General features: G+C 53.6%; 1 protein-coding gene across 3 annotated transcripts in view; it reads left to right on the forward strand.

Moving 5' to 3' along the window:
- C7H1orf21 (chromosome 7 C1orf21 homolog) overlaps positions 1 to 2,758 on the forward strand; it is a 217,561-nt gene extending 214,803 nt beyond the window's left edge. For all 3 annotated transcript variants that reach the window (XM_038542285.1, XM_038542286.1, XM_038542287.1), the window contains one exon: positions 258 to 2,758. In XM_038542285.1, the coding sequence (XP_038398213.1) occupies positions 258 to 296 (39 nt within the window). In that variant the 3' untranslated portion in view covers positions 297 to 2,758. The remainder of the gene's footprint in view (positions 1 to 257) is intronic.
- Positions 2,759 to 15,450: the final 12,692 nt, after the last annotated feature.

Raw genomic sequence — 15,450 nt, forward strand, 5'->3', positions numbered from 1 at the left:
TATGAGTCTGATAGAAGTTCTTACCAACATAAAGTAAGGGCTTATTGGGGGCTCCGTAAAACTGCCGTGCCTGGAGGCATACACTGTCGATAAATCAGCCAACACATCTCGGGACTTCCCTTGTGCCCAGCCGTCACTGCTAAAGCCTGAGTTCTTTTCCAGGGGGACACACTGAGAGAAAGTTGTTGGTGATGAGCTGTCTCGGGCTCTGCTTTGAATTTCTCACTCACATGCTCTCCTTTTCTTTTCCCCTCAAGGGTCGAGATTACTGTTCGGAAGAAGAGGATATCACATAGCACCGATTCTACTACTCAAACCAGGAGCGACTACTGTGTAAATAGGTTACACCCCAGTTGAAATCTTTGCAAAGGTCGGTTCTCTTCAACGAACAGCACTATAGCAAAAGAAGATCGTTCCATATCGTATGCCCCATTAAATTACAGTGTTTCTTAATGAACTTGCAAAGGGATATTGCTAAAAACAAACACACACACACACACAAAAACTGTTATCGAACTTTCTTTGTTGCTGCTAGTTAAAACTTGTTGCAACTTTTCACTTGTGTCCAGGTATGCAGCAAAAATCTGCGATTTCACCTTAAAGATACTGATGGTTTTACAGATGCTCTCCAACCTATTTTCTCTAAGATGAGGTAGTGGTGAACTCAGATATCAAACTTCTGTTGTAGAACTCTTCCGCTTCTAAGACAAGCGTCTCCTTCCCTCTCTCCCCCCTCCCTGTCTCTCCTGAGCGGTCCAGAGCCTCGCTTCTCACTGGCAATGTTGCGCTTTGGAGATGGGATGGTTGCTATGGCAAGCCTTGTTTCTCTGCTACGAAGAAGTAGAGAAGCCATTGTCCATTACAAGCATGTTGTGACGTGACTCCCGGAGTGACATGGGAGGGAGCAGCAGGTGGTTTCATTTACTAGGTATCTGAATCGAGGATTAAGCTTGCAACATTGGCTTTGCTCAGATGCAGACGGAAGTGTGATCACAATCATTCTGAATCCCTCTTCCCCACTTTTTTTTTTCTAAGAAAATAAACATTTTACTGTTTTTATGTATCCTTGTCTTCTCCCATTCATCCAGTTCGGTGTTTTACGGTGATCCTGGGTGCAGAAGATGAGCCCTTCTTTGCAATGACACCGATAATTGACCCTCATGGCTCCCTACCCTCCCATCAGCCACCCACCTCGTGTTAGCAGGGCTGCTGGTGGTCAGAGGAGACCAGGGGACACTCCTCAACTTTCTAGGAGGGCCTGAAACCACCCTGTTATCTTTCATTTTGTTAGCAAGTAAGCCATCCTACTTCCTCGTTCTCCCCCTTCCAAATGTTCCATGAGCCTCGCCACTCCCTTCTACTCAAGGCACTGGGCTAGGACAGTGCAAAGCGTTTGCCTGTTGGAAACGTAGTACATTGACACTGGTGATGGTATTTGGAGATGCGGAAGCCAAAGCCCTAAGGCAGTGTTGGGGAATGTTAACTTGTGGGTTTGGTAGAGTTTATTTTTCCATATTATATGAAGAGAACAATCTCTTCTCAAAGACAGAAGTAATATTTTTAACAAATGTTGTCACAAGTAAATAGCAATCAAAAGGAGAAAATAACTTTTGTATTTTTTTAACGCGTTTGATAGCTTTGATGAGGATTCTCTTTGTTACTTTCGGGCGGGGCACCCCATGAAATGCTAGGCCAGCAGGCCCGGTTTGGGTTTGTTCCACAGAAACACAGAAGGAGCACTGTCTGTTTCCCTCGTGGAGTTTGAATGTGAGGGGCTCAGGATCAGCCACGCTGCCAACCCTCCGAAGGTGGGTGGTTATTTATCCTGGGGAGCCGAGAGCTTACCTGCCACAGAACAGAATAAGAAGCAAGATTTGCTCTTGCTGAGAAGATGAGCCTTGACTTTAAAATCCATCTGCATAATGGATGGCACCATCGATGTGCTAATGGTGAGACTCCTTCTGCTGTTAGACCCGGGGGCACCGAGAGGAAGGAACCTCAGTCCAGTGCTACAGAAAATGGACTCACAAGTTAGCAACAAAAGCCCTTAATTCTCTCAGCCAGCAGCCGCTATTCTGGGGAGCAGCTGTGGTTGTTACATAAATAGAGATGCAGCCAAAATTTAAGGCTTTTTATCCTGCTTCAAGCAGAAAAATGCAGAGAGTCAAGTCGCCTAGGGGTTTACGTTCCCTTTGTATGGTGTTTGGCCAAAGGACTAAAATAGTTTTTCCTCAACTGTAAATGAACTGCTGAGCCCCACCTGAAACTTGTCCACGTGGGACTCTGTTCACTGTTATGTGATTTCTGATGCTTCTCAAGCAAGAATGACTAAGCATCCTCCACGTGGCTCCTCTACTTGGTGTCTCAGACAGTGTCTTCCCAGAAAATCACCCCCTTCTACCCAAAGATGACACATGCTTTTTTTATCATTTTTTTTCTAGTCCTGTTTAACATTTTACATGATACACATGTACACAGAGCCAAGTGTTTCTTGGGAATTTGACTTTTGAGTGTTTCATAAAACTAGAAGCTGGTTCCCGAGAACCAGGGGCTTTTCACCTGGAATTCCGTCTCCCAAGTTTAACTCTTTGACGTGCAGACGTGATTTCCTCTGCAGACAAATGTTGGTATATCTAGAAATAGATCTGGGAAATGGGGTGGATGAGTGGGTTGGCATGAGACGCTTGATTATGTTAGCAACACTCAAAACTGTCTTGTGTTTCCATCGTTTCGCTTTAATCATAAAATTGTCAAGTGATTTGTGTTTGTACTTCGTTTTATTATGCCTTCTGAAAAGGGTCTAATGCAAAAATATTTTGCCTTTATTTCCGCCCCCGCCCCCCCCCCCCCCCCCGACCCCGCATATCCGGACATGAAGCAGATTGTTCCAGATACAATGAAAAGAATCGTCCACAAACTAGTGGCTTCTGCTGGCTGAGCATTCAGGGAGATGGAAGGAGGGAGGGAGGGGAGTGGCCTGGTGGACGGAGGGAGAGAAGGGCAGGACGAGGAATGGACTGAGAAGCATTTAGCAGAGAGAGTTGATAGCATGGCCTCGCGTTTGGGTGCAATTCAAAACCCAGCTGCCTGGCGGCCGGAGGGCAGGGCCAGCTGTCAAGACGATTTGCAGCTGGATTGCACACGCTCTCTGGGCTCTGGGTTGTGGAGTTGTAGGAGTCCAGCAGGAGGATGCGCTGCTTGCTTTTGTTTGGCGGAGATCCTGGGCTCGCGGAGTACTTGCTGTCATAACTGAGTGCGTGCTTGTTACTGGCAGAGGACCTCAAAGAGGCTTTTACCCCAGCGAGGCCTCGGCCCCAGGCTGGAGCATCGAGGGGTGCTGTGGTCTATTTAGGGACAAAGAGCGTCCGAAGTCCAGAGGCGGGGAAACTAGGTCAGCCGGCAGAAGCAGCAGTGCCCCCCCACCCCCGGGCCTGCGGGGAGACTGGTGTCTCCCCCTGCGCCGAGCCCGTGGTCCAGCCTGGGCTCCTCTGCTGATCCTCCGCGCTCTGTGCCTGTGGTGGCGCCGCCGCCGGCCGGGGGCACCCAGAGTCAGAAGCGGCCGCGCCTGCAGCTCCTCAGCGCCCCGGCAGCCCCGGGTGATGGCGCCCCCTCTTCCATCCCATTGGATGCCATCCTCCCAACCTCATCGAGAACTTTTTTCTCTAAGGGCCAGACTCTCCCGGAAGCCTGCTAAGCCCAGAGATTGTCCCTTTCGGGAGCCTTGCCTCGCTCGGAGCCTGCGCTGCGGGCCAGCCGGTTGATTACAGATGCTGCGTAGACGCGAGGCCAGAATTTTAAGAGCGCTCCATCCCGACTGGTCTTAGGAAAGAAACCCCGTGAAATGATGTCCGTTTCATAGGAGGAAGAATGATCAAAGTCTTAATCCAGGAAGATACTCTGTATCTTGGGCTCCAGGACTCTGAGATGTGCTTTGTTTGAAAAGCAAAAGGATTGGTATCTAAGGCAGCCTCCCTCCTCCCAACTGCCAAATTCAAAAACAAAGCAAAAGGAAAAGTATTAGATTTTGCACTGTGTAATTTGACCGAAAATCTGCCTTCCATGCTTTTGCCCCCGGAAGGCACTTTCAGAATTTCATTTCTCTGTACCTCTCAGAAATGAAGCTTTTTGATGAGTTGCACAAAACCCCAGTAGGAAAAGACCCCGTCTGGGAGAGGCCATGTGTATTGAGGGGCATGATGAGACAGACGGTGGCAGGAAGCAGGGACCTTGGCTTCTGGATGTCCCCTGCAGACTCCCGGAGCCTCACGCACCTGCGTGAAGCTGGATCACGTAGGCAGCTTTCTTGCTGCAGATGTCCTTGCAATAAACCTTTGGGATTTTGTGAATGAGCTCTAGGGATTGCCTTCTGCCAATGAATGGATGTCTTTTTCCAAGGGGAGGGGGAGAGATGTCCTTCAGTCACCTTTTCGAGTGTCTCTGGAAAAGGTCAAAAAACAACAGCAGAAAACAAGGATGCTGGGTGAATGTATTTAACTTTTGTGACCAACCTTAACTCACTAGCTCTACCACGTTTTTCAGGAGACTCTTGTACCTTATCTGGGATTGGATCTAATCTTGGGGAAAGAGGAAAAGGAACTAACATTTATTATTGATACTCACTCTGTGCCAGATACTGTGCTAGGCATTTTGTGACTGTCTTGTGTCATCTTCACCACTATCCCATGAAGTAAATTTGTGACCCTCATGTTCCAAGTGGCGTCTCGTAAGTACAGAATGCATCTGTCCGACACAAATGCCCATGTGGAAAGAAGGGAAGATGTCATTCAAGTATTTTCCGAATTGTTTTATTATTACTATGCCCTTTGCAACACTGTGAAAAGAACCCTTTGGGAGCTTCTGCCTTCCAGAATCACTCTTTGGCTCATCACCAGCTGGGTCTGCCGTGGGGAGTGTTTTACTTGGCCTTCCCGTATCTGATGAGCTACACACAAACCATGAAGAGGCCAGTGGCTAACAGAAATTTAGTGCCCAGAAGAGAAAGGCCTTGGGGATGTAGGCACATGTCACTCTTCTTGGAATCCTTTCAAGCATCTGGAAAGGGAATCTGGTACTTTTGCAGTGAAATTCCAGATGCAGCCAGAACAGGCCTTTGAATGCTGTGATTTCTTTCTTGGCTCCCAAGGCTTCATTCATCCCCAGACTGCATTGTTTTAAGGTGAAAAGCCTTATTAACCTTGCAGAGAAGTATGGGAGAACCTGATGGCCCAAGGTAGACGCAAGGCCTGGAGCATTGACTTGAATCCTTTCTTGTGGGCCAGAGCTGGATGTCTCTTTTAGATGTTTGAACCGGGTCTGTATTTTCCAGGCCAGTTTAAGCACTGCAACTAGATGTGAATCTCTTTCAAGAACTTAAATATTTTGGATGGTCATGTAATGACTTGGACTGCCATTTAAATAACGGGTCCAAGGTCAGAAGAGCCCAAGAACTCCCCATTGTTCCTTTCCTTGCTTCTCAAGGCATGTCCTCTAGAAAAGATGACTCACATCTCCATGGCAACTGTTAAAGGTGCTGCCTAGAGGGGACCTGCCCTCACTCCACTTGAAAGAATCAAAAGAATTTCCTTGTGTAGAGGGGGTGCTATGTTCAGTTTTCTATGAAAACTATCCCCAAGATCTTGCCTCTTTCAAACCTGGCAGCTGTCAAATTCCTTCAAGATAATGTGGGAAGTTCTCGTAAGCCAGAGAAATGGCTTAAATTCAGCAAGATTCATTCCTAAACCAAAGGCCTCATTCTAATACTGTCTTCCCCCTCTACCCAGAATTCTCCCTTTTTCCCTTTCCGGGAGTTATTTTTAGCCCAAGGCTTTGAACTTGATTGAGTAAGATTTAAAAGCAGTAAAAAGAACGCTGTAAACTCAGCCAGAACTGCCGTCCAGGTCTCTAGGGTTGCAAATGGCTCTAGAACCTTTGAGGCCATTTGGCCTAGACCCAGAGGTGATAGAACAGCCCCTTTCTTTCTGGCATTTCAGTCCAGACCCTTGGGGACTGTACTTTCCTGACAGTCAAGTGAGCGAGGGAAGGAAAGCTTCACAATAGATTTCAAGCCAGCTTTTCCATTCAAACAAGATGCAAATTTATTTTTAAAAATCCGTATCTATTTTCCTGGAACAAAACCAGGCAGCTGCCTTATTAGGACTCTAAATTCAGATCTATTTTCTTAATGCACACACAGACACACACAGATACTTAAAGAAAGTATAACTACTGTATCACTGAAATACTTCCAAGGAAGAGCTGCACTTTGCTTTTTGTAATCTCTAAGATAACATCCAGGAAAGTATTAGTGTAGCTCTAATAATGGCAAAACAGGAAAAGCTAGTGATCACTCTAGCGAAAGTTTGAGTTAGACTCAATGAGGAGGACGGAGGTCTGGCCACCTCACCCCGTGCCCCCTCTGGACCAGGATGCCCAGCCACTGGCCTGTGTGACTCCCCTGGGCCTCTAGCCTGGGTATTGTGGCTAGCATCCTGTCCCAAGCCCTGGTGTGTAAAGGGCTCATCCCTCAGGATACATGCCAGGTCCAGCCATATACAACCACAGCGTTTCTCACACACTCTCGTGTGCCCATCCAGCGTGGCCTTGACTGGCAATCCAGCAGTTCCACTAGGAAGTTCCGACACCGATGTGTGGATCTGGGGCCCCTTCACCTAGGTTGTCCCAGCTGTAGCATTTTTAGCATTGCCTTCTCCAGTGTGGAAGACGCATTCATTCAGGTCGTTTATAGAGCCCCGAGCACGATCGCCTGTAATACCCTGCTAAACCAAACACAGCTCCTGCCCTCAAGGAGCCCACCATCTGGGAGGCAGATGGTGTGGGAACCGCAAGGGTCAGTACCGGGTGCTGCAAGAGCATCTCAGAGTGGCAGCTGCCCAGCGTGAATAGTCAGGGGGCTTCCAGAAAGAGGTGACATCGAAGCTCAAGTTTGTCAGAGGACTGAGGGAGAGCATTGCCAAGGGCCTTCGGGGCTCGGAGGACAGCGTGGGACTCGGTCCAGAGGAGGGACAGTGTAGGCTGTCGGGCTGGCGTGTAGCAAAGCAGCCGGGGCTGGAGTTGAGCAGGAGAGGGGACGAGGTAAGGGCAAGCAGTCAGCTGGCTGATCCCCCAGGGCCCGGGGGCTTCACTGTGGACTGGGGAGGAGAGGGGAGGGATAAGGAGCCGTAGACCATGCTCTGCCCTCTGAAGCAGAGGTCATGGCTGCGGCCACCCAGAGACGTAAGTGTGGTCAGCACCAGAGCCCGATTTGCCCTCTTGCTGTGCAGGCGCACACTTGCTTGCTGAGACGATCTGTTCTCGTGTCCTCTGCCTCCCCACCCCCGCCTGACCCTGCACAGCCAAAAGCTGTTTGAATTCAGGGGCTTTAACCTGGGCTAGATCTTGCTCAGAGACATGTAGGGGACAGCGCCTGGTCATCGTGACCTGTCCCTAGAGCCACCAAGGCTAAAAATACCTCTGGGTAGGAGGCTGGCATATACCCCGTGATGAGGGTGCTCCCTAAGATGAATCCATGGGAGGCAGCAGACGGCTCCCTGGCTTAGAGTGACACCTTCATTCATCTCCCCAAAAGGCAGCTGCCCTCGGACAGCCTTTCCCCGGGTTAGGTCATGCCCTGTGGCCAAGCCTCTGCTATGCTCGGAGCACGCACCCGAATCCTGCCAAAGAAAGGTGATACTAAAAATTTTTTTTTAATTTAAAAAGCACAAATAAATTGTATGCACATTGAAAACACCTGCCAGCCTAGACAGCCACCGTGGACCTCGTGGGGACAGGGGGGCCACCGAGCTCCAAGCTCTGAGCCCTCCGGTCGTGAGGCAGGGAGCCTTGGGGAGAAGCAGTCTTTCTATGGAGACAACTCACAGTGCCTTTAAGGTTTTCCAGAGAACCTATTCAGAGTACAGAGCATTGGGTTCTTCCCTCCCCCAACCCCACAAATAATGAGAAATTCTATACAGAGAAGAAAACGAATTCGATGAATCAAAACACTAGCTGTGAGGCAGCATGGTTTCTAGAAACTTAAGAAAAGGCTCAAACAAGTGACTGGTTTCCCTGAGAGGTTAGAGGAATTTGGGGACTGAAGACACTTTCCTTAGTTCAGCAAGGTGTCCAGGGATCCCAAAGGGCCCTGAATATTTCTTGTGTCCTGAACTCTTTTGCAAGACCCCCACCCCTGCCCTCCTGGGTGCAGCCTGGCATATTCAGCAGCAACACCAGCTTCTGGACCCGTGGAAAGATTTTAACTCAAACACCCACTCTTTTCCCAGATATCCCACTGGCAACTTGGCTGAGGAACTTCTAATTCTGTGTCTTGGGGTTCCCACTCGAATAGCCCACAGGCCTAGTCCTTTCTATTAGAATTTGGCCTCACACGCACCTGCCTTGAAATTAAGGTCCTGCAGGGTCCCCTGGGTGGCGGCAGGGGGGTGGTCCTGGAATATGGCCAGGTCTGCCTGAGGGCACCCCCTCCCCATTGGCTGCTCCGGTCCAGGAAAGGATCACAGTGCCTCCTTGCCAGTTGTCAATGGCTGTGTGTTTCCTCTGTGTGTGTTGTGTTTTATCTGGAAATCAGGCCTTACATTCAAATGAAATCTCGTGGCAGATTCAGGAGGCCCAGCTCTCAGTTGGGTCTGAGGGGTCCTGGAAGCCTCGCTCCTCTGAGCACCTGCACAGCTTCCTCGGGTAGGCACAGAGCCCAGCAGGGCAGCCTCCCCAGCGCTCGGCACGCACGGGAACTCCATAGAGCAGTGGTTGCCCATTTATTTCCACCGCACATGCCTATCAGCAAAACCTCTGTGAGATGCACCCCCTCTGTACGTCTATTAATTTATTTAAGGCATATAGTCATATACTCCTGAACTAATATATTAGACACATTATAAAAAGTATACAACGTAGACCTTTTAAAAGCATAAGATACAAAATACTATACACAGAGGTTCTGGTACTTTCTCTCTGAACACCTCAGGGTACCTTGAGTACCCCCTGGTGTGTGCACACCCACTTTGGACACTACTGTTTTAAGAGCAAGTGAGCACACCTTCTTGGCATCCATCCCCAAACCACTGTGCTGGCACGCTTGGCCTGCAGAATAAGAAGGCCTTAAGGTAAAATCCCCAGGAGCTTCTAATCTGGGAGACAGGGCAAACAAACTCTTCCAACAGCATAAATTTAAGTACTGAAAAACCTGCCCAGCAGGAGAGCTGTCCCCGGACAGTGGTGGCTACAGGTGCTAAGAAAAGATCAAGTACGATGTCCAGAGCGGGGGGATCGCTCCTCTTCCCTCTCTGGGTCTCCAGAAGAGGACATTTGGCAATATTCCCAGCTCTCTCATGATTGGATTCTTTGAACCCTCCAACTGCTTTAGCAGTATGTTCCCCACGGCACCAGTGGGTCCACGTCGCTTGAATATTATTGTTGATTTGACCACCGAGATGTAATGATGATTCTGTTCCATTTTGAAAAGGGTCTGAGAAAGTGTACAGGTCTAATTATATATACATATTTATACATGTGTATTTTTGTTTATTGTTACATTTTGACATTGGACTTTCTATTAAATAATTTTTAACAGTTGACCTAGCTTTGTTCTTTTTTTGCCTTTCTTCTTCCGTGGGCCTCAGCGGGGACCATTTAAATGTCCCAGAAGATCTTGTCCATCGACTCATCTCTCCTCTTCCCTGTTCTCAGTACAGAGGGCCTCTCCTGTCCATGCTTCTAAGTTCTGTTTTTACAGATAATGTGCTGCATCAGGCATGCACTTGGAAAACCCCCGCTTTGTTTCCTCTGCCTCCAGGTTCCCGGGGCAGCCCACTCAGTCCCATCAGCTTCCACAAATGCACAGATGTGATGCAGTTGCAAGAATGAGCAATAATTAAGAATGGTGCCGTGAGCCTTTCCAATCTCTTGTACATCTCCACCCACCACCCTCCCCAGTACACACGCACAGTCCTAGCTGCAAGACCTCGGACAAGTCCCTTAACCTTCCTGAGCCTGGTGTGTACCTCCCCTATCAGTAAAAAACAATACACTCTTCCATCGGCTAGATAGGAGGAACCCCATAGTAAATGCTCAATAAACCGCCACCCACTTCACGAAGGCAGTCACTCAGCGGGTGACGTTTATTCTTTACACAGAGTGTGCCAGGCACCGGGGTCTCCCAAATAGGGCGGTCTGGGATGTGAGGACTTAAGGAATGCCCCTCTTCACAGTCAGATGCAGAAGCAACATGAAAAATAGGCAGATGCCTAACGGTTTCTCTCCTGGCCAACTCCCAACACAGTGAGTATCTGGCACGTATCGGAGGCTCCGCTGGCCTTCCCGGACCTACCAGAGAGAAATACACACACACGCACACACACACGCACACACACACGCACACACGCAGGGTCTCAAAGCATGAAGTCCAACACTCTCCCTTGGTTCCACCTTCCATGCTGCACGTCTGACCGGTGTTGGCCCGCCCGCCGGCCCAGCCAGCCTTCCGCCGTCCGGCCTGCCCGCGCCAACATCCTCACGCTTCCCTAACTGTGGAGGCGACTCAGGGGCAGGGTGGACCCAGGCGGGGGAGGGGACAGCCAGCCCGGGGAAGGAGTTGTAACCGTCCCCAGGCTCCCCCGCCCGCCCCCCCCCCCGCCCCCGAAAACAGTAGAGCCGGGAGTTCGGATTTGCAGCTGACTTTTATGGGCTGTCAAACAAGGCAAGAGCCCAAGCTTCTGTCCAGAGTAAATTCTTCCAAAACCAACGAGCCCGTTTCTCCCAGCAGAAGCTGGCCCGCGACGGGAAGGCCCGCCGAGCTTGAAGAGCTCGCCCTCGCCGACGCCATCCCACCCCCCACGCACCCCCGGCCCCCGTACCCCAGATGGGGCTTTGGGAGCTTCCTTTAACCTCGGGCCACGGAGGAGCGGGGCTGGCGGGAGCTGGACTGCCCTGGGTGTCCACCCTCAAGCCCATGCTGGTGACAGCCTCCGGGCCCCGGGCCATTCCTGGGCCGAAGCCTGCGCGTGGCTGCCCACGGCCTCGCTCGGAGGCCCGAGGGCTGGGAGGCCAGCAGACCGCGAGCCGCCGAGGGGAAGGACGCCCAGCTTCCCGAGCCTCCACTCAAATGGGGTGGAGGGAAGTGAGGCTGCCGAGTGAGCCACCACGCTCAGTCGTCCCGGGGCCTCCCGCCGCCGCCGGTGCCCGCCCTCCACTCCCTGCCGGGGGGCCGCAGCCAACCTCAGCCCACCTCGCGGCACAAGGCCGCCCCGGCTCCCCAACGGAGGCCGCCTCCACCAGGCAGCCCCCCATGCTGCGCGCTTGCTCCCCTCCGGTTCCTGCTGTCCCCTGTCGGGAGGCGCTCCGTGCGCGTGAGACCCCACCCGAGGCCCCAAGGCTCACACACCAGCCTGTCCTGCCACCCTCACGGGGTGGGCCCGGGGGTGGAAGCCCTGAGACTCGGGCCTCGGAGAGGTCTGGGGTCAGACGAGGTCCCCAGGTGCAGGCGACCGGGCCAAGCGCAAACCCTTCTCGAGAGCCCCAGGCGGGGGGGAGAGACGCTGAAAGCCTGAAGGCCTGTGACCCCCGCGGGCTGCGGTGCGCGGTACCCAAGCGCCCGGGGTCTGGGAAAGACGATCGCCGATGGCAACAGAGCAGGAGGAGAGGAAGGCTGACGGGGCTTCAGCCTTCAAACACTGGCTGGAGCTAAGGTGGGGAGATGGGATACTCGTGGCACCCGCGCAGACTCTTCCGTGTACGTGGAGCAGCTCATGTTTTGAAGGAGCACGTGAGTGCAGCCCAGGCAGGTGGCCGCGTGCGGCAGGGGCCGTCGAGGGCTGCCGACAGCCACACCCGAGAGCTCTAAAGGATGGCAGGGGGCAGGGGTACGGGGGGTGACCTCCCTCCCGGGAGCCCCGGGGCGGCAGACCCGCTCTTCATCTCCCATCTCCGGGCCGCGCTCCTGCGTGGATGCACATGCCCTAAGGTTCGGAGGATGCACTTCCCTCGAAGCCGCGAGCAGCAGCTCAAATGTCATGTTTTGACCCAATTCTCTCAGTTTTGCCGTGGACGAGACTGGTCAGTCCTCCTGGGTATGTTCCAATTTGGCATAAAATTCTGTGTCCGTGTGGCTGTCCCTCCAGGGCTGCGTGGCCCACCTGGGACCTCGCACACGGCCCTCGGAACGGCCCACGGCCACCTCTCCACGGCTCAGAAACTGCGGGCTGAGGTCTAGAAAATGTTGGGCAAGAGGCTCGGTAGGTGTTAAAGAAGCTGGAGGACAAGCGAGAGAATCACATGTGTTGGAGGAGGAAGGTTCCGAAGACTGAGTGAGCGAGTTATTCGTGGCGGTTCCAAACCTCAGAGGAGAAATGCCTGCCAGCAGCCTGCCTTCCAGAACTTGGTTCCCCAAGCGTTTTATGGCTCAAACAAATGGCATTAACAGTGAATACATGCTAGGTGTGAATAGGGCTTGAGAATCCAACCTCCCTCAAAAAAAAAAAAAAATGAGAGAGGGAGAAAGTGCGACTTGGACAGGGCCGCCTGACTGGCTCATCCTGAGACAAGTTTCTGGAGGCCTCTCAACAGGGGCTACACACTGGAATCCCCTGGGGACCTTCCCAGCCCGGCACCCTCCAGACCTCAGGGCAGTTAGCTCGGGGTCTCTGGAAGTGGGCCTGGGCATAAATATCCCCCCCACCCCGCCGCAGCAACCATGAGGCACAGGGGGTATTGCAAAACCATGGTCTACACCGCATGCCACTGATTCGGGCACCAGCAAACAAAACTGAACAAAATAAACCCGGGCCCTGAAGAGTTCAAGACCAGCTGGGTGCAGGTTTGTGCACACATGCTCCAAGGAGCTGTGAGCGCTCGGAAAAAGTCACAACGCTGCCGTCCTTCCCCGTGGGGAGACCGAGCGGGGACACGGTGAGCAACAGCAGCGAGGGTGGGAGAGTGAGGAGGGGCTCCCAGTGACGCGCCAAGGGGCGTCCCTCTCGTTGTCAGGACGAGAGAATGAGTCAACGCCTGGAAGACTTCGGAGCTCAGGCCAGGGAGAGGCCTCCAGGCTCCATCTGGTTTCCAGGCACGATTTTGCTCAGTCATTCCAAAGAGAGAGAATTGCATGAAGACACCCCGATGGGAAACCTGCTGCTTCCCTTGGCAGCTCGGCCCTCGGGGAGGGGGGCAGGAGGTCCGTCCTTCCCGGCCAGCCCCCGCTGACCCCGCTCCCCAGCGCTCGCCCCTCGGCCTTTGGGACACCCCTCTCAGGGGAGGCGCCGTCAGGCTGGAACGGCATTCCAGAAACTCAGCCCTTAAAAAAAAGAAATGCACCCCTGTCCCCCTAAAGTGATGAACCCCAGGGAAGGCACGAGCCCTGCCCCGCACCCAGGAGAGCCCCTCTATGAAGGGGGGGTCCCCGCTTTCCAGGGCCGGGGGGCAACGATGCTCGTCCTCCCTGCAGAGCCCCTGAGCTGGATCCCTCAGTGGGGCAGGGTCTGGGGGGCCGTCACCCCCATAACTGGGGGTGGGGTGGAGGCTGCCAGCTGGGACGCCAGCCAAGGCATATGCACGGCCACGCGGAGCAGCCGACTGGCGGCTGGAAGGTCAAACGCTGCTCCCGCTGTCCGCACGGCCTGGCCATTGGTGTGCCCCCCACAGAGGCGAGCCGGGCGCCGGCCACCCCCGCTCCCCGGGGAGGGCGACTAGGGGTGCCCACCCGGTTCCCCGGGTTCGTGCCGGCCGGAGGCTCCCCTGCCCACCTCTCCTCAGGGGCAACCGCAGGCTGGGGCCCCCGGAGAGATGACAGCCCCGGCCCACGAGGGCGCAGGATGGAATTCTGCATTTAAAGGTCAAGGTCGATGGCACGAGGCAGGAGGGCCACGTGAAGGAGAACCCTGGGGTTCGGGGTGCAGGAGCTGTCATCCTTCGCGGGAAGATGCGAGACCCTCACACGGCTCTGTCTGTTCCAGTCCCACCGTCCTCCCAGGCCTTTGCCCAAAAAATGAGAGAGGGAAGCTTTAAATCAAGTCCCCGAAATCCTCTTTTGGCCTCAAGATAATAGGTTGGCCTTTGTGCTTCTGCTACTGCAGTGGGAGGCCTGCCTGGGGCCACAGAGGTGGCCTTGGCCTCACGCCCCCCAACCCGGAGCCTGGCCTGCAATGGCTGGGCTGAGGTGGGGGGGTGTCACCTGCATGCCCTGGGGCCGAGTGCTACCCCTTCTTGGTTTGGTCGCACTCCTTGCCTGGGCCACCGCTGAGCTACCTGCCCCAGCTTCCCCCCAGTATCCCTGAGCCTTCCCGTCTGCCCTACATGTGACCCTCCTGGACCTACCAGCCCTCACTGGTGGACACACGCCGCCGTGAGACAGGTGAGCAGGTCCAGCCGGACACTGCCCCCCGCCGCTACTGTGGGGTCCCAGATGGCTCTCCTTGGGGGGGTCCTTGTGTTCCTTCCTCCCTTTCCATCTCCTCCTCTGCCTTTCCACGCTCTGGGCTTGCTTTTTGTGCTTTTTGACTCATCAGGTAGATGGCCTGGTGACCCTGGGTCTTCAAAGGAGGCCTCGGAAGTGTTGCCCTCGTCCCCTCAGATCACTGCCGCGAGGTCTGTCCCTACAGCAGAGTCCCTGCAGCATCCGTAGAGGCCTGTCCGCCCAGGACCAACCACGGCTCTCAGCAGAACACTGCCTTGTCGAAAGAGCTCTGGGCAGGACGTGGTAGTGTGCTGTCACTGAATTTACGTCTGCTACGTGTCTTACTGGACCAAGGAACAGTCCCAGCTGCCCAGAGAGCCACCTCTGCCCTGCACCTCAGGGGTTCATTCTTGCTGAAGAGACAGGCGGAGACAGGCAGCCCCTGAGAGCACATGACAACCAGTAGCCAAGCAATACTCTCCATACTTTTTATATGTGTATAAAGTCAAAGAACAGTTCGGATTCTGTAGCAATAGTCTATCCGATCCACATGATGGGGTGAAGAGGCAAGGGGAAGAGGCCGTCCAATCCACACCCCAACGTGTACAAAAAGGGCGATGTACTTAGCAACTCTCAGCTGCCAGGATGATGTAGCTCCACCCCATCCCCAGCGGCCAGGGGGCACATCACAAAAAAAAAAAAAAAAAAAAAAACCCAGTGGGAACTAACCTGTATGGGCCCAAGGTGCTGGTGGGGGGGGAGGGGGGGACTCGTCCAGAGGGGAGGGAGGCCTGTGAGGAGGCCCTGAGGCCGTTGGTGGCTGAGCATGAGCTCTGAAGCCTGTTCAGCATCACGCAGGTGCCGTGGAGCTGGCTGGCCAGCCCCTGGAAGCAGGGGTACCCCTCCAGGAGGCTCCGGTAGTGCCTAAGAAAGTCCCACTCCTCTTCAAGGTAGGTCAAGGCTGCCGTGAGCGGGCACAGGGTGAGTGTGCCATGGTCCTAGAAGTGGCTGTGCACACAAGCAGGCCGTGGTGAAGGTGATGGAGTAGC

The sequence above is a fragment of the Canis lupus genome, chromosome 7 (assembly GCF_011100685.1).
Source record: "Canis lupus familiaris isolate Mischka breed German Shepherd chromosome 7, alternate assembly UU_Cfam_GSD_1.0, whole genome shotgun sequence".
NCBI classification, from domain to species: Eukaryota; Metazoa; Chordata; class Mammalia; order Carnivora; family Canidae; genus Canis; species Canis lupus.